The sequence below is a fragment of the Papio anubis genome, chromosome 6 (assembly GCF_008728515.1).
Source record: "Papio anubis isolate 15944 chromosome 6, Panubis1.0, whole genome shotgun sequence".
In the NCBI taxonomy this organism is placed as follows: domain Eukaryota; kingdom Metazoa; phylum Chordata; class Mammalia; order Primates; family Cercopithecidae; genus Papio; species Papio anubis.
The window spans coordinates 55,092,737-55,115,479 of NC_044981.1; the positions used below are offsets into that span (position 1 = coordinate 55,092,737).

General features: G+C 36.7%; 1 protein-coding gene across 32 annotated transcripts in view; it reads right to left on the reverse strand.

Annotated features, from left to right (window-relative positions):
• Window positions 1–22,743, reverse strand: part of DST (dystonin) — a 488,658-nt gene that overhangs the window by 90,034 nt on the left and 375,881 nt on the right. For all 32 annotated transcript variants that reach the window (XM_021936750.2, XM_021936748.2, XM_021936745.2 and 29 more), the window contains 9 exons: window positions 22,492–22,658; window positions 20,246–20,402; window positions 19,174–19,300; window positions 12,896–12,958; window positions 12,061–12,302; window positions 11,047–11,176; window positions 8,041–8,240; window positions 6,064–6,559; window positions 2,928–4,399 (listed from right to left, as the gene is read on the reverse strand). In XM_021936750.2, coding sequence (XP_021792442.2) covers window positions 2,928–4,399; window positions 6,064–6,559; window positions 8,041–8,240; window positions 11,047–11,176; window positions 12,061–12,302; window positions 12,896–12,958; window positions 19,174–19,300; window positions 20,246–20,402; window positions 22,492–22,658 — 3,054 coding nt within the window. The remainder of the gene's footprint in view (window positions 1–2,927; window positions 4,400–6,063; window positions 6,560–8,040; window positions 8,241–11,046; window positions 11,177–12,060; window positions 12,303–12,895; window positions 12,959–19,173; window positions 19,301–20,245; window positions 20,403–22,491; window positions 22,659–22,743) is intronic.

Here is a 22,743-nt window from a genome sequence, read left to right on the forward strand (position 1 = left end):
TATCTGTGACGTTAGGTTAAACTAAAGCTACCAGATAGATTAATGTCAAACTAGATTGTATTTCAAAGTCAATAAGGAGGACAGACTCAGTCCTTCACTTCTTTTCTGTTTTACTTTTAGGAATTATAACTAGCTTTTCACTCAATACAAATCATTCCATTTAAAAAATTTTAAAAACTTTCTAAAAATTATGTTAAAACTAATGTTTAACAAAAGTCTAAGGCCCAACAGAAACTAAATTAAGTACTGAACTGTAAACAAGTCAATTTACTACTTTAACCAAGAAAGAATCACTAAAACAATGAAATGTTTGGCTCCATCTCAGTAGCAGCAGTAGTGGTGATCACTGGAACCACTACCATCAACATCATCATTATCATCATCACCCTTATCATACCACAGCACCTACATAACATCAGTTTCTAAGACTGTTTTACATGTTTATCTCACATTTCTCATAGCAGCTAGTTTTATAGAACATGTTCCTTAAGTGGGTGTTCTTGGTATTTTGGATTAAAATGAACAATGGCTGGCTATTCAGGCTGTCTAAATTAGGCTACAGCAAAGATGATAAGAAAATTCCCCAGAGAAAATACTAGATGTGAAACATGGGTGACAAATAAAGTTTACACAAAGCATTGCATCATTTTCATCAAAAGAATCAGGTTCTGACACCATCTGTGTGACCTTGGACAAGTCACTTAACCTCCTTGGGCCTCGGCTTCTTTATAATAAGATGGAGAATAGTAACAGCATCTACCTCTCATGACTGTTAACAGGATTAAAGACAAATTAAAGTAGGGCTTGACACATAGTAAGCCCATAATAAATTGATTTATTGATTATTATAATTACTATTTTTAAAGAATACACACACACACACACAGATAAACAGAATTAGTGGTTGTGTGAGCTACCATAATCATATTCTTGTTCTTTTTAACCTATGGCACTGGAATATACTAAATGCAGAGTACTGGTCTACTTGAAAACTTTTTTTTTTAAGTCACTGGGTTTCAAGATACTGAAAGTATGCCATGATGTTCTTTATTGCTGAATTTCAATAAAATCAATCAACCCTTTCCAAATAATCTGAAAGCAAACAAACACAGCATGCTACATGGTTTATTTTAGGAGAAATTATCACTCTATATTTCTTCACAATCAAATAAGACAATCACTGTAGCTATTAATGGTAATGTTTGGGGTTTTCAGTTTGCAAAACACTTTCAGTGCAATGGTGAGAAAGCTCCTCCTATCTCTTGCTTTTTCTTACTTTCAATTCTCCACATGAAGAGCCACAGTTTTCACTGTACTTGGGAAGACCAAAGGGGAGGCACCCACAAGTAGCAGCACCAGTACTATTACTTTTGTTCACTGTCTTACAAGTAGTTAGAAGCAGCAAAGAGAAATGAAGGTCTTTTTTTCCTAAACAAATGCACAGGAAACCGAATGAAATGTTTCACAATTTAACCACTTAATGTGGTTAAATTTCATTAGTATAAACACTGCTTGATTACTGTCATTTAATCTTTAAGGTGCTGACAGGGTTCTATAGAGAATTCCAAACTTACTGACAAAGGAAGAGTTGCTCCCAAGATCTCTCCCAGTCTTTGATGAAGCAATTGCCACAGAACTATGCTTTTCTAATAGAGGATTCTCTCATATGAAATCTTCATTTTGCAAATCAGAAATATAAAATTTTGACAGAGCAATGAAGGAGGTCAAGTCAACAATAAGAATGTTTCTTTCACCTTCAAGAATCAAGAACTAAATACAGAATCACAGATTTGTGAGCCCTGAAGGAACTGGGCTTCAAAGGCGTTTAATAAACTGCAAATAATCATAATAGTAACAACAATACAAAGAAAAAGAAGGTATTTTTCAAGACTCAGTCATCTAAATAATGTTATCGAAGACAAGCAAATGAAAGAGTATGTCAAATATAACTGCATAGAATTTGGAAGTCCATTTGATTCATACCCATTTCTCAAAGAAAATAATTTATGGTTTTATAAACTGTTATTTGGTCTTAGTTTATTCTTTATGCACTAATGGTGCAATATATCTTTGCCAGTAAAACACATCTCATAAATATAACAGGAGCTGTGAAACCTTAAAGGTTTATATCAGCCCCATATAGAAAATCGCTTGCTATTTAGGACCCTTTGTTTCCAGGGATGAACCTATCTTTGTCCCCTATACAGATGTGACTTCTGTTCTCACTATCATAAATAAGGCCAAATCCAATGTCATGGAAACTGGCCCCCCATTTTTATCAAATGTTTCATTCATTAAGTGTCACCGATCACTGTTGAGTGGCAGTTATTTCTTGGCACTGAGGAGCTTATATTATGCAATAAAAAAAAAATTCACCTCTAATCCTCTGGGGCATGAGCCTAAGATCTTTGTGTAATGAAACAGATTGCAACATGGAACTCCATATTGCCTTTAAAAATATGAGCTTTTAGAAGAAAAATGTCTGTGGAAGAAATTAAATTAAGAAGGATGAGAAGACAGTTATAAAAAGAAAGGGCAGAAAAGACGGTAATTTACCACTGAAGAAAATGCTGGGAGATAAACATCTGCAATAGAGTTCAAACCACAGCCCCAGTCACCACGGATGGCAATTGTGAATGACTTCAGAAATGGACCCTATGATGTCAGTTCCTGGCTTGCTTGGAACTTTGCCAAGCACCCTTTGATCTGATTTTATCTCAGGCCTTATTCCACAAAGGCCCAAATCACCAGTAGCCTTGTAACTGCCCTACCTGTCTGGGTGTTACTTCCATATATGCTCATTCCGGCTCAAATATTGTATGACAATCATTATTAGAAGGTTCTACGAAATAGGCAATCTCCTTTCTGTACAAATTAGAAACTTCATTGACAATAAAAACACTTCGTAAAAATGGACAGTTCCCTACCTTGAACACCTCAAGCTGCTGATTAATTGTCTCCGTTTCCATGCCAACAGGACCTTGTGACTCTTCATGTTCTTCGGCTTTCTGGAGCAGAATAGAGAATTCTTTCAATTTGCTGTAAAATTCTTCAAGACGCTTAATTGTCCCTTCAACCTGCTCTTCTCTGGCTTGGGCTCGGTCCAGTAACTTGTTGCATTGTTTGCTTAAGGCCTCCAAGTCCCTTTTGATTCCAACAAGGTCAGGAGAGGTTTCTTCTGTGGCTAACATCATCTTGCAGGTTTTATTGGCATTGTCGTTGCTTGCTATGAGGGCTTCTAGTTTCTTTAGAAAGGCTTTTATAGTTTCCTTTTGCTTTTGCAATGTTTCTGCATCTCTCCCCACTGGAGCCATGCTATCCAGTTCATCATCAAACTCTGCAAACTGAGAAAACATTTCTCGAATGGTATTCTGGAAATGCCCAATGCCCTGAAGCTTGGTTTCTAAGAAAGAACACTTTTCATCAACCTGCTGACTTAGTGCACTATGCTCTTGAGCTATGGTTTCCGCCTGTAATAAAACATCAGAGGTTCCCTTTGAGTCTGAGGCCTCTACCACAAGGTCCTGTGCAAGTCTTTTAGCCAAATCTACCTGATGCTTCAAGGCCTGAAGTGATTTCTGCTGAGTCTGCAACATGGTCAGGTATTTGTTACTGTAAGCCTGGGGTCCCAGGGAATCATGGATATCTAGCTGCTCCTTTGCACAGTGAAGCTGCCTTTTAGATTCTTTGGAAACTTCTTGAAATTCTTTAAACTTCTGAGCCATGTTCTCTAGAGAGAATTTCTTACTGTGAAGTTGTTCAGTGACCATGTCCACCTTCTGGATCAGTGACTTATTCTCATCTGTAACAACTTCTTTATCTATCTCACAGACACTGAGCAAGCTATTGGCTGTGTTGTTCAGTAATTCTACCATACCAAAGTGTTGGTCCATTTCCTTCTGCAGAGACTTTAACTTGGCAATAGAATTCTCTCCTTCAGCAGGATCCAAGCAAAATTTTATTTCCTCCAGGTTGTTTTGGCATTTGTCTATCCATGGCCGGAGAGTCTCTACTTGCTCTTTATACTTAAGGGCTTTTTCCAATGAATCTTTTAACTTGTTTTCTCTTTCTTTCACCTGCTTATTAAATGTATCCCAACTGGTTTTAATTGTATTAAGCTGTAACTGTAAGGCTGCCTTCTCAGACCCTTGTGTTTTTAATAACAGATTTTCACCTTCTGCAATGGTTTTTTCATAAATATGAGACTGAGCAGTCAAAGTTTTACTAAAGTCTTTATGATCTTTAATTAACGACTCCAAGACATTGAGTTTGGCGGATATTGGATGAGACTTGTTTTGCTCTTCTTTCTTTGTATCTAGCCAAGCCTGAAAATCTCTAGACATTTGCTGAAATTGATGAGAGCTTGCACAGGCTGACTGAAGGTGCTGGACATGACTCTCTAGAAATAAAATTACAAGATATGTTTATTTTATATCAAAATGTTAATTTAATCTATGAAAAGCCAAAATAAAAATCTCTGAATATATAGAATTGTTGAAAAGCAAGGGCTTTTAGCATTGACTATAAGAACTACAAGTGAACTTAAGATATTGACAAAGGGGAAAAGAGGTAAGAGGTAGGCACAAGAAAATACACAATCAAGAAAAGATGCAGGAGACAGATGAGAGGGGAAAACAAAGAATAAGGAAATAAGTAAAAATGCGTCAAGGTGCAGGGAGTGGCCACGCCACACATCATCTGCTGTGCTGGTGTCTTCTCTATTCTAGTACGGAGAAGTGATGACGGCCAAGTTCTCAATTATGTTGATAAATAATCCATCTGTTATCAAATATGACTTTTTCTCATCTATGACTTTTTTTTTTTTTTTTGAGGCAGAGTCTCACTCTGTCGCCCAGGCTGGTGTGTAGTGGCGCGATCTCGGCTCACTGCAAGCTCCGCCTCCTGGGTTCACGCCATTCTCCTGCCTCAGCCTCCCGAGTAGCTGGGACTACAGGCGCCTGCCACCACGCCTGGCTAACTTTTTGTATTGTTAGTAGAGATGGGTTTTCACTGTGTTAGCCGGGATGGTCTCGATCTCCTGACCTTGTGATCCCCCGCCTCGGCCTCCCAAAGTGCTGGGATTACAGGCGTGAGCCACTGCGCCTGGCCATGTCTATGACTTTTACATATTATGGAGGCAACATAATGTAGCACATAAAAACTACATGAGTTTGTATCTTGGTTTAACCTCTTCAGAGTTGGAAGACCCCAGGCAAATGATTAAACCTCTAAGCCTAATTTCTACCACTGTGAATTGACAATATTAATGGTAGGTGCTGTACAGATTATAGTACATGTAAAGTTCTTAGTTTAATACCTATCACATAAAAGTGTTCATACCATTAAGAATAATAATGATAATAGCTGATATTTACTATTGTTAATATCATGTCAAACAAAGGAATAAGTCTGAAACAGTTGCTGTGATCAGTAAATCCAATCAATTAAAAAGCGTAACTTGAGTATATACTAGGTGCAAAAAACTAGAAACTTTTCAAACAGAACAAACTTAACAACAAAATGTGCCTTTCTTCATCAGGGCTTTCTGAATTCTGATAACTCACTGCTACCTCTGACAAATATCAACACATCTGCCACAGAATTATAGCCACAGTGAGAGAGGAAAATAGTGACAAATGCCTCTCTTTGACACATTTCTCTAGAAAAGTTTTCTATGACCGCATAGATAAAGTAACAGCAGATGAGAAGATGATGCCAAGCCTTTTACTAACTATTCATGTTTTTTTTCTGGCAAAATAAGACTGTCATACAGCAAAAAACATTTACATCTTTTAAAAACCAGTTTGGGGTACCTGAAATTTTAATAGGCCTTCAGGAAGTCAATTTTGCCAACAGATTATATGTGTAGAATGACCCTAATATTACATATGCCTAGGAATACAAAACTGCTCTCTGAGCTCCTATATTCATCCTCCTCTTCACTGATGTTAACAGTGGGGCAGAGTCTCTTTGGGGTCCTGGATTATTGGCAACATCTTGGAAATAAGCAATATATGACATCTATTTCTGACCAGGAAATACATGTATTAAAAGTAGACAAACCTGCTTTCTGTTCAATATCCTTAAATGATTTTAAGATGCCTTCTAGCTGCCTACTAAGTTCTGCTTTCAAGTACTCTTCTTTAACCAGTGCTGACAAATCCTCACAGAGTGCCTGGGCCACTTTTATCTGCTTCTTTTCCTGCTGTATTTCCTGCTTCATTTTTTGGGCTGTTTCCAACTGTTGGTTCATAGCGTCAGGGTGCGTGCTCACAGCCAGACTGCTGCTGAGTTTATTATCCAAGTCACTCAGTTTATCAGAAAGGCTTCTCAGCAGGCTTTGATACTGTGTGCTTTTAACAATGGCTTGGTCAATCCAGTCACATCTGTCACTCAATTGCCCTGTTAGGCTATCCCATTTTTGGGTCACAGCTGCCAGTTGCTCTTTCACAATCCCATGTAAAGAAGGGTCTTCTCCAGGTCTGCTCAGAATGCCCTGACCAGCTGCTGTGAGCTGTTCATATTGAGGTTTCCGAGTGGCGAATTCTTGCAGCAGAATCTAAGGTAACAAGGGTAAATAAACACAAGTTATCATATAATTGATTGTAGAAAACACAGATTTGGTGTCCACACAGACAGAAATGGTAATTATTTCTCTAGTTTCTGTTTTTTAGTTATTACTTTCCTACTTTTTACTTAAAGGGCAGTACAATTATCTTCAATCCAAAAAACTATGGTGCTTCACAGAGATATCCTGTCTAGACTAATCCTATCCCCTTAAAGGAAAAACCTGGACAAAATGAACAAAAATTCATGTGTGAATTTTCATATGAAAAGAGAAACACTGCTGTTAGACAAGTTCACACTGCACTCACACCAAATTTGTTTTTACCCATTCATGTTTTTGTCTTTGTAGGATTTTTGGAATACCCTATGGAATTTTATATTAAAGAAAACACACAGTGATAAAGGTGTTAGAATATATTAACTCATGATGCACTGATTTACAAAGGTTTTTGTAACATAAAATTAATTGATGTTTACAGTCTTCATTATAAAGGTTTTAGCCAACAAATCATGCTGCTCAGAATGTACAGACTCAACCTGACTCATAAAATGAATGATCCAAAAAATCTCATTCTTTTAGTATCATATTTTATCTATCTTTTATACTTTTATCTATATTTTATTTATCTGTCTATCTCTGGGAGACTACCAAGAGTAGAGGCAATTATTTCTCCCCAGATATTTACTTTTATCTTCTGTTTTTATTGTCTTTGGATTATGAACAGATATGAACTCAAACATCTGACTTTTACCAAAACTTATTTGAATTTTCAGCTTATAAAACAGCCTCCCTGCTCTAAAGCCAGTACTCATACATTAAAAAAACTAACTGAAACCACCACTGAGCTTCTGCTATTACACCTGACTATAAAAACATTAAACATTAAAAAATAAAACTCTTTTTTTGGATTTTTTTCCCTTGTGGATTTATCTGCTTTGTAACTAGACTCATCTAACTAAGACCCTGTGTTTCAGGGTTCCCTCTCTGCTTCCCTTATTCTTTGTCCTCTTCTTGTTCTCTCTGTCCCCCATCAGAACTCAACTGGATGAGTTTTACAAGTTTCATTATCTACTACCATAATCAAAATAAATAAAACCTCAAAGGAGTAATTTCTAAACAGTAAAAAGTATATACTAGCCTCTCATAAAGATATTACTTAATTGCATTAATACTTCAAAGAAGGCCCTTTTAACAGGATCCGTACCACCCACAATATGACTGAAATAATCAGGAGACTTGGCCCATTCATGGGCTTCAAGGAGGCCTCTAAGATGCCTCATAGCTTTAGTTCTCTGGGGGATTCCCACTAATATCAGGACAGTATCTTATGGGCATCTGAAACATTACACATATACTTCAAAGCAGTTAAATAAAACACCTACTGACCAAAGTTAATATATTTATAATGAAAACATTGGTCTCAGTAACTCAAATTGCTGTGCACGAGAGACAGGTTATTAGGTAATACTCACCTGCACCTGCTGCCTTTGCGTGTTTAGCATATTTGGGTCAATTGACAAGGGCCCAAGAACACTGACCATAAGTTCTTTTTCCACAAGCCACTGTTTCAACTGGGCCTCTACAGTCTGGAACTGGGTTAGATTATTGGAGGATTCTTCCAGTTTTTGTTGTCTATCAATTGTTAATTGATTGAGTTCTTGCCACTTAGAATCTAAAAGAAAAAAAATGAAACTGGTGTTTGATTTTTTTTTTTGCATTTAACATGACTATGTCTATGAGGACTGTATGATATGATTCAAAATGATATATAATGGCTATAATCCCATTTTTATGACTCTTGTTACATAGTTACTTAAAGGACTAACCTAAGATTTTATAGGTCTGATGGTTGTATGTTAACTGAAGTATAGGGAAAAAAATTGTGAATATGATTTTAGAAGATATTGTAGAATATGGAATATTCATTAAAGCAGACAGGATTCTAAGATCTCTTGTTCCTTCTATAAGTCCTATAGAGTGTGTTTATTAAACTATGACTTACTAAAACAATGAACAATAATCCTTTTAATATAAAATCTTCACTTATTCATTCTAGGCAAATTGCTCCCAAATTTGTATATCTATCCCATTATTCTTTCCCATTCAAATTACACACTAACAACCAGCTGCTGGAAAGTTCCAGTAGGAAGTCTCACCAATTAAACTCAACATTAAAAAATAAAACTCATTATATTCCTCTCAAAACTGGTGGACTTTTATGACTTTTAGATTTCTTTCAAAGGTTATCTCTTCTCCCATGTCATAAAGATGCAATAATTCAGAAAATGCTTTTATGAGCTTCCTAACTCTATTATATCATTGATCATAAAACCTTAAAGCCCTCCTTTACATTCTCAATGCCATAACTCCATTTTGGCCTTCATCATATTTTTTTTTTAATTATTTGTATTTTTTAAATTGATATATAATAGAAATGTATTTTTAGAGTGCATGTGATAATTTAACACAATCCATCCAGGTGATGAGCTAACAGCATCATGTTTTCCTAGACCAGTAGTTCACACACTTGAGCTGCATTAAGAATCACCTGGAGGCATCTTTAACACAGATTTCCGGGCTCTGCCTTGAGTTTTTGATTCAGTAGGTCTGGAGTAGTATCTGAAATTCTGCATTTCTAAAAAATTCCCAGGTGATGCTGTTGCTGCTGATCCCAGGAGCACACTGGAGAACTAATGACCTAGTCTAGCAGTCTTCTAACTAGTATCCCTGCTATTAGTGTTTCTCAACTGCAAGCCACTTGTTTCTAATACAATTTCCCTAAAAAGTGTCACTTTTAAAACTGTCACTTCCCTGCTCAAACCCTTCAACAACTAACTCCTCGTTACCTAGACAATAAAATCTGAAGACCTTTGCCTGACATTTGAGGCCTCCCACAATCTCTGAAGGTTTGTACTCTGAGATGATCCTCTAATCTAGCCCTGATGATTTCACCCTTGTAATCCAAACAGGCTTCTGCTCACACAGGTCCTATGCCTGATATTCTATACCTCCTCCCCATACATCCCAACCCTATCCTTCCTTTACATTCCATTGGATTTACCCTCTGCTAGGAAGCCTTTTCTGTTCTCTCCATCCTCAAGACAGTATGCTCCCTGTAGTCAAGGGTTACTAATCAGAGCACTTCTTTCAGCACTTCAACATAGTCACTCAATAAATATTCACTGATGGTGTGATCAGTTGATTTGAGAGAGTTTTCATTTAGCATAACACACTAAAGGAATGACTTTAATAGAACACAATCACTGAAACCTTATCTAATAACATCATTCCATATGACATTTTCTGGTCAAACACAATCTCACAACAAAATAATGCCATTAAAACAATAAATCAGGAAGGAAAAATATAAAAGCTCATCAAGAAGGTTTTCTGAACTACATATTCCTCATTTCCATTCCTATTCTAAAATAGTTTTTTTTACATGATATTACTTGGGTTTGCTAATACTCTCCCCAAGTAATTCTGAGATCCTAGAAGACAGCCACTGAATTAGGGGCAAATTAATTACAACTTGATAGGAATCTCTAAAGTTGGATTAAATATATCTCTGAACATGAAGATCCCTTAGGGTAACCTTTTTCAAACTAAAATATACTTAGAGATTTCTACATTTATCATAGCACACCTGACTCTAAAGGAAGGACAATATTTAGTAATGGAACAATTGAAAGTAAAATAATTATTATAATCATAGTATGTACTTACATAGCACTTAATATGTGCCAGGTACTATTTGTTTGAGGCATATTCAACTTAACTTATTGGGTTCTCCAAATGAAACTACGAAGTGGGGAAAATTATTACCGTTCTCTTATACTCATTTTCTTTTTTTTCTACCCCCTTTACACTCATTTTCTACATCATTATAGTAATAAAAATTGGTAAGACAATAGGGCTTATAAAGAAAATTCTGTACCTCTGAGGAGCAGTGTATGCTCCTCTGTTTATACAAGGACAGAATGTGGGTAGGAGGATAATTTTGGATAAAAAATTGATTGGGGAAGAGCAGAAGAGCAAAAAGCACGGAGCAGGAGGGGTCCCAGAAGTAACTGCACGAAGGAGAAGGGAGCACACCTTTTCCAGATGAATGAAAGAAATATTTAAAATATAATACAGCTTGGAAATATATAAAGCATAATAAAGCACCAACAGCTAGTAAAAAGTAAAGAAACATTAATGAAAACAGGTACTCAATGCATAGCACTTCATTAACTAGTATCTACATTCTTCATAAAAATAAATTTAATTACTGTGTTTACCGTAAAAAACATAAGATATGCCAATTTTCTGCACACTATAATTTGAAATGACACTTTATGCAAAAAATAGATTCTGAAACATTAAAGCAAATCCAAAAATAAGTGACTCTGTTGAATGTTTTCTGATAAAGATTATGATTAACATGAAAAATGATTGCACTTTTCTTCACAGGTGTTCATCTAAGTAATGCAACATACCTATTTCTGTCAACATCTGTTTCCATCTGGGGGCCTCAGGAGTATCTGGGTTCTCCTCCAACAGCTCTGTCAACTTGTCTTTCAACTCCTGTACTTTGTTTACATTCTGCTTCAGTTCTGCCTCAAATGACTAACAAAGGAAAAATAATAATAAACTATGCGAACAGCAAAAGACAAAAATACAATAATGACAGAGGATTTTTTTCTCTAGAATGACCAAAAGAGGAAAAAATCTACTGTTAAATGCTGTGGTGGGTGAGGGCCTGGATTTTGCAATTAATTATTTTCCTTTCCTCTTCTTAGCTCGTGTTCAACTGTGTGATAAAGGAATCCCCACAGAGGAACACTAGGACTATGGAGATAATGACTCTTGTCCCCATTAGTGAGAAAGAATTTCATATTTTCAAACAAGCCACTCTGGAATAAAGAAAGATGACATCAGTAAATTTTAATAAGTAAGAAAATCAGTCTTAATAAAGGCTGCCAGAAGTGGAGAATCTACACGTGAATAAGCACTTTTTTTGGGCAACACATTATAGAATTCAAATATAGGTTGTTAATTTGTAGAAATTTTGCCATCATTGCCACCATTATATAAAGCCATTTTCCCAACCTTGGCAGCTGTAGAAAGAAATACTATCTATTAAATAAAAGGAAGGCATTAGCACCCTATTTTTATACGACAGAGAATAGATCTCTCATACATTTAGCCCTTAAATAAATCTTTTCTAATAGCTGACTGGTTAACATCCCAGGCTTACACTGATTTAAAGGTGGCAAAGTGGCTTACACCAAACAGTTTGCTAATCTATAACGTGGCTGTGCCCAAAATTTTTTAAAAAGTAACTATTTTTATCAATCTCTACAGAAAGGCACATTAAACAAAACTGTCAAATTATGTGCTAAAGTTTATAGAGCTAGAAAACAGAACAGAGCTTCTGACTACCAGAGCTCCGTTCCAACTGCTAATCCATTCTCTTTCATGTCTTCCATAGGTGCACCCACAGAATATACCTTATTCTGCTCAACTTGAGTCTTCACAGCTTCAGTATCTGTAGGTGCAGGTGTCTGATGCCATTTTGTTGCAGTTTTGTTCATTTTCTGTAACCACTGCATCATTGCACTTGATTCTTCCTGAGCCTTTTGCAATTTGGAGAGTTTAGTGTTCAGTTCTGCTATTTTGTCCTTGAGTAAGAGGCCAAGATCTTCATAATCATGACTTATGTCAGTCATGTCCTTTTTAATGGATGTTAAACCTAGGAGTAAGAAAAACAACTATATTGACATATTTTCAGGACATTCGGAGCAGAGGTCTAGAAATAAAAGGTTTTTTTACATGATATTTTATAACGTCTAGTTTGTCACTATTATGCCTAGTATGATAAAGTCATAAATGTTTTAGAAATAAAAGGTTGGATCATCTTATAATGCTATTTGATCACAAATAATTCAAGAAAATTGCATAATACAAGTAAAATAAAAAAGATATTTTAAATGTAATAAAAAACACAAACCACAAAATGTTACTTAGCAATATCTCAAACACCAAACTCAATAAATCAAGTCAAATAATGTTATCCCAAGTGACAAAATATCTCAAATTAACCAAAAAGCAAGCAACAAAACCAAGAGTCAAATTGAACAACTTGATTTTATTCATTTCAGATACACAAAACTGCATAAAATGTTATATAAATATAGTATCTATGGAGATTGTGACTATTAGATCAAATACCATTGTAATTCAGGCTTGAAATTTCAATATAACTACTGTTTGCCTCTAAGATTTTCTCTCATTAAAAAAACACCAAATTACATTAATCAATAACAAATTAAAATTAATATTCACCTTTATTTGCCCAAAATTCCTCAGTATTTCTGGCTGTTCCTTCACCATTTAATATTGCTCCACCTGCAAAAATATTAACACTAAAATAATCACAGAGTTTCATAGCATTTCTATACATTAACTGTAGATGGCATTAAATCAAACCCCATCAACAGTAACCACTTTAAAATGTTACTGCTATTTGAAAACATAAAATACTGACTCAACTTCAAAATCAAATGAATGTCTAAAATTTAAATATCAAACAATATCCTCTCTTCTATGTAAAATTTATTCTTAAAGTATTGTCTTAAACACTACCATTTCAGTATGTTTATATTATATAAATTAATCATTAAATATTAATTCAACAAAATTTTTGTGATGAAATCGCTTTATCATAATAAATTCCTCTATTCTAGGAAGAGTCATATTTATTAAATTGCATTTTAGAGCAATAAGTGGAAGCTTAGTTTTTTTTAAATTTGTATTTATTTTTATTTATTTTATTATATTTTAAGTTCTGGGATACATGTGCAGAATGTGCAGGTTTGTTACATAAGTATACACATGCCATGGAGGTTTGCTGCACCCATCAACCCATTATCTACATTATTTCTCCTAATGCTATCCCCCACTAGCCTGCCCACCCTCCAACAGGCCCTGGTGTGTGATGTTCCCATCCCTGTGTCCATGTGTTCTCATTGTTCAACTCCCACCTATGAGTGAGAACATGCAGTGTTTGGTTTTGTGTTCCTCTGTTAGTTTGCTGAGAATGATGGTTTCCAGCTTCATCCATATCCTGGGAAAGGACATGAACTATCATTTTTTTATGGCTGCATAGTATTCCATAATGTATATGTGCCACATTTTCTTTATCCAGTCTATCATTGATGGGCTTTGGGGTGGGTTCCAAGTCTTTGCTATTGTGAATAGTGCTGCAATAAACATAGGTGTGCATGTGTCTTTATAGCAGCATGATTTATAATCCTTTGTGTATATACCCAGTAATGGGATTGGTGGGCCAAATGGTATTTCTGGTTCTAGATCCTTGAGGAACCGTCACATTGTCTTCCATAATGGCTGAATTAATTTACACTCCCACCAACAGTGTAAAAGTGTTCCTATTTCTCCACATCCTCTCCAGCACCTGTTGTTTCCTTTTTAATGATTGCCATTCTAACTACTGTGAGATGGTACCTCATTGTGGTTTTAATTTGCATTTCTCTAATGACCAGTGATGATGAGCTTTTTTTCATGTTTGTTGACCACATAAATGTCTTCTTTTGACAACTGTCTCTTCATATCCTTTGCCCACTTTTTGATGGTGTTGTTTTTTTCTTGTAAATTTGTTTAAGTTCCTTGTAGATTCTGGATATTAGCCCTTTGTCAAGTGGATAGGTTGCAAAATTTTTCTCCGATTCTGTTGGTTGCCTGTTCACTCTGATGATAGTTTCTTTTGCTGTGCAGAAGCTCTTTAGTTTAATTAGATCACATTTGTCAATTTTGGCTTTTGTTGCCATTGCTTTTGGTGTTTTAGTTATGAAGTCTTTGCCCATGCCTATGTCCGGAATGGTATTGCCTAGGTTTTCTTCTAGGATTTTTATGGTTTTAAGTCTTATGTTTAAGTCTTTAATCCATCTTGAGTTAGTTTTTTTATAAGGTGTAAGGAAGGGGTCCAGTTTCAGTTTTCTGCATATGGCTAGCCAGTTTTTCTAACACCACTTATTAAATAGGGAATCCTTCCCCTACTGCGTTTGTCAGGTTTGTCAAAGACAAGATGGTTGTGGATGTGTGGTGTTATTTCTGAGGCCTCTGTTCTGTTCCATTGGTCTAAATGTCTATTTTGGTACCAGTACCATGCTGTTTTGGTTACTGTAGCCTTGTAGTATAGTTTGAAGTCAAGTAGCGTGACACCTCCAGTTTTGTTATTTTTGCTTAGGATTGTCTTGGCTATACGGGCTCTTTTTTGGTACCATATAAAATTTAAAGTTGTTTTTTCTAATTCTGTGAAGAAAGTCACTGGTAGCTTGATGGGGATAGCATTTAATCTATAAATTACTTTGGGCAGTATAATTATTTTCACGATATTGATTCTTCCTACCCATGAGCATAGAATATTTCTCCATTTGTTTGGGTCCTCTCTTATTTCTTTGAGCAGTGGTTTGTAGTTCTCCTTAAAGAGGTCCTTCACATCCCTTGTAAGTTGGATTCCTAGGTATTTTATTCTCTTTGTAGCAATTGTGAATGGGAGCTCACTCATGATTTGGCTGTTTGTCTATTATTGGTGTATAGGAATGCTTGCGATTTTTGCACATTGATTTTGTATCCTGAGACTTTGCTGAAGTTGCTTATCAGCTTAAGGAGATTTTGGGCTGAGACGATGGGGTTTTCTAAATATATAATCATGTCATCTGCAAACAGAGACAATTTAACTTCCTCTCTTTCTATCTGAATACCCTTTATTACTTTCTCTTGCCTGATTGCCCTGGTCAGAACTTCCAATACTATGCTGAATAGGAGTGGTGAGAGAGGGTATCCTTGTCTTGTGCCGGTTTTCAAAGGGAATGCTTCCAGCTTTTGCCCATTCAGTATGATATTGGTTGTGAGTCTGTCACAAATAGCTCTCATTGTTTTGAGATACTTTCCATCAATACCTAGTTTATTGAGAGTTTTTAGCATGAAGGGGTGTTGAATTTTATCGAAGGTTTTTTCTGCATCTATTGAGATAATCGTGGTTTTTGTCATTTTATTGTGGAGGATAAGTTTTTGATGTGCTGCTGGATTCGGTTTGCCAGTGTTTTAGTGAAGATTTTCACATTGATATTCATCAGGGATCTTGGTCTGAAATTTTCTGTTTTTGTTGTGTCTCTGCCAGGTTTTAGTATCAGAATGATGCTGGTCTCATAAAATGAGTTAGGGAGGAGTCCCTCTTTTTCTTTTTCTTTTCTCTTTTTCTTTTTTTTTTTTTTTTGTGACGGAGTCTTGCTCTGTCACCCAGGCTGGAGTGCAGTGGCGTGATCTCGGCTAACTGCAAGCTTCGCCTCCTGGGTTCATGCCATTCTCCCGCATCAGCCACCCAAGTAGCTGGTACTACAGGCACCCGCCACCTAGTCCAACTAATTTTTGTATTTTTAGTAAAGACGGGGTTTCACCATGTTAACCAGGATGGTCTTGATCTCCTGACCTCATGATCCAACCACCTCGCCTCCCAAAGTGCCAGGATTACAGGCGTGAACCACCGCACCCAGCTAAGAGTTCCTCTTTTTCTATTGTTTGGAATAGTTTCAGAAGGAATGTTACTAGCTACTCTTTGTACCTCTGGTGGAATTCAGCTATGAATCTGTCTGGTCCTGGGCTTTTTTTGGTTGGTAGGCTATTAATTACTACCTCAGTTTCAGAACTTATTGGTGTATTCAGGCATCTTCCAGATGTCAGCCGGAGCTCTCCTGTATGAGGTGTCTGTCGACCCCTGCTGGGAGGTGTCTCCCAGTCAAGAGGCACGGGGGTCAGGGACCCACTTGAGGCGGCAGTCTGTTCCTTAGCAGAGCTGGAGCGCTGTGCTGGGAGATCCGCTGCTCTCTTCAGAGCCATCAGGCAGGGACGTTTAAGTCTGCTGAAGCTGCGCCCACAGCCGCCCCTTCCCCCAGGTGCTCTGTCCCAGGGAGATGGGGGTTTTATCTGTAAGTCCCTGACTGGGGCTGCTGCCTTTTTTTCAGAGATGCATCGCCGCCCAGAGAGGAGGAATCTAGAGAGGCAGTCTGGCTACAGCGGCTTTATTGAGCTGTGGTGGGCTCTGCACAGTTCGAACCTCCCTGGCAGTTTGTTTACACTGGGAGGGGAAAACCACCTACTCAAGCCTCAGTAATGGTGGACGCCCCTCCTCTCACCAAGCTCAAGCACTCCAGGTTGACTTCAGACGGCTGTGCTGGCAGCGAGAATTTCAAGCCAGTGGATCATAGCTTGCTGAGCTCCGTGAGGGTGGGACCTGCTGAGCTAGACCACTTGGCTCCCTGGCTTCAGCCCCCTTTCCAAGGGAGTGAATGATTCTGTCTTGCTGGTATTCCAGGCGTTACTGCAGTATGGAAAAAAAACTCCTGCAGCTAGTTCAGTGTCTGCTCAAACGGCCACCCAGTTTTGTGCTTGAAACCCAGGGCCCTGGTGGTGTAGGCACCCAAGGGAATCTCCTGGTCTGTGAGTTGAGAAGACCGTAGGAAAAGTGTAGTATCTGGGTCAGAATGCACCATTCCTCAAGGCACAGTCCCTTACAGCTTCCCCTGGCTAGGGGAAGGAGTTTCCCACCCCCTTGCGCTTCCCAGGTGAGGCAACGCCCCACCCTGCTTCTGCTCACCCTCCGTGGGCTGCACCCACTGTCTAACCAGCCCCAGTGAGATGAGCCAAGTACCTCAGTTGGAAATGCAGAAATCAACCACCTTCTGCATTGATTTCGCTGGGAGCCGCAGACTGGAGCTGTTCCTATTCAGCCATCTTGCCAGTCACCTCTCACTTTATTGTTAAAATTATCTTAACGATAAAGGTCCTGAAGCTCAGAAGGTACTCAGTATATAAGTGTGTTGAACAATGCATATGTGACTGACAAAAGAGTATCTGCCTTACTTAAGGACTGAAAATTGTCTGGTGCAGTTAACACAGTGCTATTATGGGCTTAATGCAGGCAGAATAATTTTTTTAAATACATAAGAAGTTGAAAGTAAAAAAGAAAATAAACAAATCGATTATTAAACCCATATTACGTCAACACGAAGAGAGAGCATGGTGGTTAGGAGTACCTAGGTCTTGCTGTATAACTTACCTGATTTTAAACTCCAGCCTCATTAATTACTAGCCAGGTGACTGGACAAACGAATCAGCCAAACTGATGGGAATAATAATACCTAACTGTGGGAACCAAACACCAACATGGGAACCAAAGATCCATTGTTTGCAAGTAGAAACTAGTCAGTAAGTAGCAAACTAATAGTTCACTTTTATTACATAACAATCTAGCACTGGTACTTTTTCATAATCAGAATATTAAAATATCAGTTAGACTTTCTCATACTAGTATCTATTGGCTACGTATCCAAAACACAAAGACATTTCTCAGATCAACCACATAATAACAAGTCTAAACAGAAACATTAAAACATCTGAATCTTAACTTTGTCCCTTAAAAAAAAATTAAACATGATGGGATTTCAGATGGAAGTAAAAATATCCTGTAGATGCTCAGTACTAATTCCTACCATGCTTGGTAGTTACCAAGAGTCAAAAAAAAAAAAAAAAAAAAAAATCGCAAAACAACAGCAACAACAACAACAAAAAACACTTGATATTTATGGCAAATATAAAGGGGACATGAAGAGCTAAAATAAATAAAGCACAATAGAATTCCTCTTCTAAAAAAAAAAACAAAAACTTGACATTTCAGGAAATCTGATTAGAAGAAAAAGGAGAAATCATCACACCATTATAATATGGGTAGTCCCTGAAATAGGATTAATAGAGTGGAATAAATGGTTGGCTGAGAAGGGCCCAGCTGGAACATCAGTATCACAATAGGGACAGCTGGGGGGCTGGTTCAGAGGATACTCAGAACTCTCAGAAGAAAGATATCAGAGCTGCCTTCTGCCAATTATTTTTTTTAAAAAACTTGTTACTGTATGTTTCAAACTAAAAACTATAACCATAACTTGCTTAAATTAATTTTAGAATCAATATTTACACATGACTCTCCCATTTTATTGAGAAAAGTGGCTTAACCATGAGTTAGATTGTGATACAAATATGCTGGCTCACATACTGCATAATTGTTTACTTTGGGAATGATGTACAGAATGAAATACACAGGAATAAAATAAGAGAGTGTCCACTGTATAGAAAAGGGCCAATTTCCTTCCCTCACTTCTTTCCCAGCTGCCCAGACTCATTTCTTTATCAAATATTACAATTAAATATTTTAAATAGAATTTCAATATATCCATCTAATTAAGGTAAAAAGCAAACAAATTTGAATATGATCTGTTCCCTTCCCCACTATAACATTCCTTATTCTTACATATTAATTTAGCTACATTTTAAATACAGTCTAATAAAATAAAACATAAGAAGGATTTGAAATTTGATTAGTACAGATACATTCCCAACACAGTGTGCTTATAGATGCCATGTTTCTTGCCACTTTCACTTTGTATTTCTGAGGTTATTTTATGCATTAATTTAAAAATAACATACACAAAATTGACATGAGTAAACTCAATGCTTACAGTTTTTGCCATAAATGTAAATAAAGCTCATACCTGATTTAACTGCTGCTATTGCCTTTGCAGGGGTGGTCACAGCACTTATTAAGTTACACAGTGAGATCCCACTGTTGTTTACTTTCTGAATCTCTGGTGTTTTTAAACTCCACTTTTCTTGTAATTTCTTGAGATATAAAAACGCATTATTTTTCCATCTTAATATTTTCAAAGTTGCACATTATAATTCAATTTCTTAAACATATCTCAAAGTAGTAATAATTGTAGACCCTGATTTGTGAGGGAGTCAATGAAAGAAAAAGGCACTTATTTGTTCCCATAGCCCAGGTGACTGTTAACTCAGTTAACGGTGGGGTATGTATGGCCCATTCTGCCTTCAAAGGTTTCGTAAGTGGCAAGTAAAATCCTAGCCACAGTGGGAGTCAGGCTATTCTTGGCTGCTATGGGTTCCAAAATAACTGTCAACTGTAAGTCTGTAAAACTGTACTAGGTAACAGACCAGTTACAAGATAAAAGGTACTAGGAACAATAAAAATAAATAGGAATTCAGAATTTCATTTTACAGTGTATTTTAATCCTACAAATTTCAATAGCTTTTAAAAACACACACACATCCACAAATTTGGAGTGGAAAAAAAAAAAAAGCCATACTGGTCACAGGTGTTATGCCTTGAGGCAGATGACAAAAGACTTGTGCACTATTTATGCAGGAGATTCAAATAACTTCTCTTTCCGAATACTCGTTATAGTGATATATACAAGCTAGAGTAAAATGCTAAGTGAAGAAGATGTTTTACTTAATATTATGAGAAATGGTATAAAAATTACTGAAACTAAGTAGAGATTTGGTAGGAAAGGAAACTTGATTACTAGAATAGTCAGCAACTCATTAATATATTTTTTTAAAAAGCAAATCAACGGAAAAGTTTATGTCCTTTTCCAAAAGAATTAGTTAAGCCCCACGCCATGATTTCCAAAGGTCAACAAAATATACAGTACATATATGAGGATCAAACTTAGACGATATTAGATCAAAGAAAACTACCATTAGTCTTTTAATCTTTCATTACTGGCACAAATGAAAATTTAGTATTAGATAACAATGATTCACCTTAGTATCTTCCAAAGATTTTCCTAAATCCTCTGCACCAAAAGAAGGCTGCACAATGGGAACTTTTTTTGTTGTTTCTTTTATCCATGACTTCAATGATTTAACAAGAACTTGGAAAGCATCCAACTGTTCTTGACAAGAAGTTACAGCTTCTTTTCTACATAACAAAAATCATACAAGAATTTAAGTCACAGAAAGAAGAATAAAATTATTATTCTCATGACACACTTAATGTTAAGAAACCATCTTCCATGTGTACTCTAACCCTTTGATACAGGAGGAAAGGTTTCATAGGTGACAAGTGAAATCAGCTAAATCAGTAGTCCCCAGCCTTTTAGGCACCAGGGACTGGTTTTGTGGAAGACAATTTTTTCCACAGACCAGCTAGAGGGGATGGTTTGGGGATGATTAAAGCACGTTACATTTATTGTGTGCTTTATTTCTATTATTATTACACAATGTAATATATATTAAAATAATTATGCAACTCACCATAATCTAGAATCAGTGGGAGCCCTGAGCTTGTTTTCCTGAAACTAGGCAGTCCCATCTGGGGGTGATGGGAGACAGCGGCAGATTATCAGGCATTAGATTCTCATAAGGAGCATGCACCCTAGATCCCTTGCATGCAGTTCACAGTAGGGCTCGTGGTCCTATCTATGAGAGTCTAATGGCTCTAACGATCTGACAGGAGGCAGAGCTCAGGCAGCAATGCAAGTGATGGAGAGCAGCTCTAAATACAGATGAAGCTTTGGTGCCACGACTCACCTCTTACTGTGCGGCCCAGTTCATAATAGGCCATGGACCTGTAGGTACCTCAGGGGTTAGGGAACCCCTGAGCTAAATAACTATTGGTCTATTTCTCAGGCAAGGTTCATAAAGATAGGAGTATTCAAGAAATCTGTAGCCTGTATATAATAGCACTCTTTATAATGCTACATAAACTCTAAGAATACACAAACAGTTTCAACATTATTTAGATTCAATGAGCTTTGATCTGTCCACTTTATGTGATGCTGAATGCCAGCAGGCACAGAACCAGAAGGGAAAGGTTGACAATCACTGACATGAGGAAAACATAATGCCACCTAGTGGTTTCTACACTATACTACAGTCACGTTTATGGATGGATAAACTGGGGCAGGCAGTCCAGCTTAAAGTCTCCCAAAATGAGATGAAACCTAGTGACTGGAGAATGTTCATGTGTGCCTCCCCTACAGAGACTCAGGAAACTCCCTGGTGAACTGTATGGGTTGTTCTGTATGCTTGGCACCATGGAGGCAGTACACATGCCCAGCACATGAACAACCGTGAGGACAGTTAACATTTGGCATGTGGATGACACGTACACATATGCAAGCGTGCAGAACACTGGCAAATACGAATGCACTGCAGCTGGATTAATTACTGATGACTACATTATTTTAAAGTTGACCCATTTGAAAGAAGAAACGACCTAGATATCACCTAAGAAAACCAAGAACGTTTCTTCTATGCAATGTGAATTAAATACCACATGACAGGATGGAACATATAGCTCTGTGAGAAATAAAGGCAGCACTCAAACATTTCAGGTAGAGAATTCTGAAGAAATAAAGAAGAGTAGTTGGAAGAGAAATGACTTTTCTATGTTTTGAGGCTTTTCTATATAAACTTTAGCAAAATCCAATGTATATTCTAAACTAACACAAGATCAGAAACACAAAAACTCAATCACAAGGTCCTGTACAGCTTTTTAGCTCAACTTAGGTTCATTCACTTGTTTCTAATCTTGTTTTTTCACAGTTTCCTATCTCATCTACTGCTCTTTAAAAAGTAAACTATTATATTAAAAAGGCCATATTGAAACTGCACATCGTTTGTGAGTTGAGCTCACAAAGCAAAGAACCACGAGCTGTTTTTCAAGGTTATTTCTGCCTTTGCAAATAAAAATGTGATATTTGCCATAGGCTTCAGAGACTACAGCAAGTTTAGATCATTTTCAGTAATATACTACCACCATCATTTTTCTTATGTAACATTTTCCACTTTTATGTAAGAAGTATTGAATTTTCCTCCTAAATGTTAAACCAAATAATGTAATTTTAATAGCAAACAATGATCAAAATATAAAAACATTTATAAAGTAGCCCTATGCTTATTCTCAAGTTTTCAAAATTGTTTCAGTTATCTATATAAGTAAATATAAGTATCTCACTCTAATTAATATAAATAGAATAAAATACAATTTTTAAAGTGGTACTTACTTTTCTTTGATGGTATCTTCCATTTCCTTGAATTTCTTTGACAAATTATTTGTTTTTTCAAAAACCAAAGCCTTATCACTCGGTAAGCCATGGCTGGATATCTCCTTCAAGAGACTATGTAAAACTTCAAGATCTTTCTTGTGTTCTAAAAATTCAGAAGTTGATTCCTACAAAGCATTAAGATATTTAGTCAATATAAATATTGCTAGATCTTCAAATGGCATTCCATTCAGAGGTCTGTACGGAATCAGA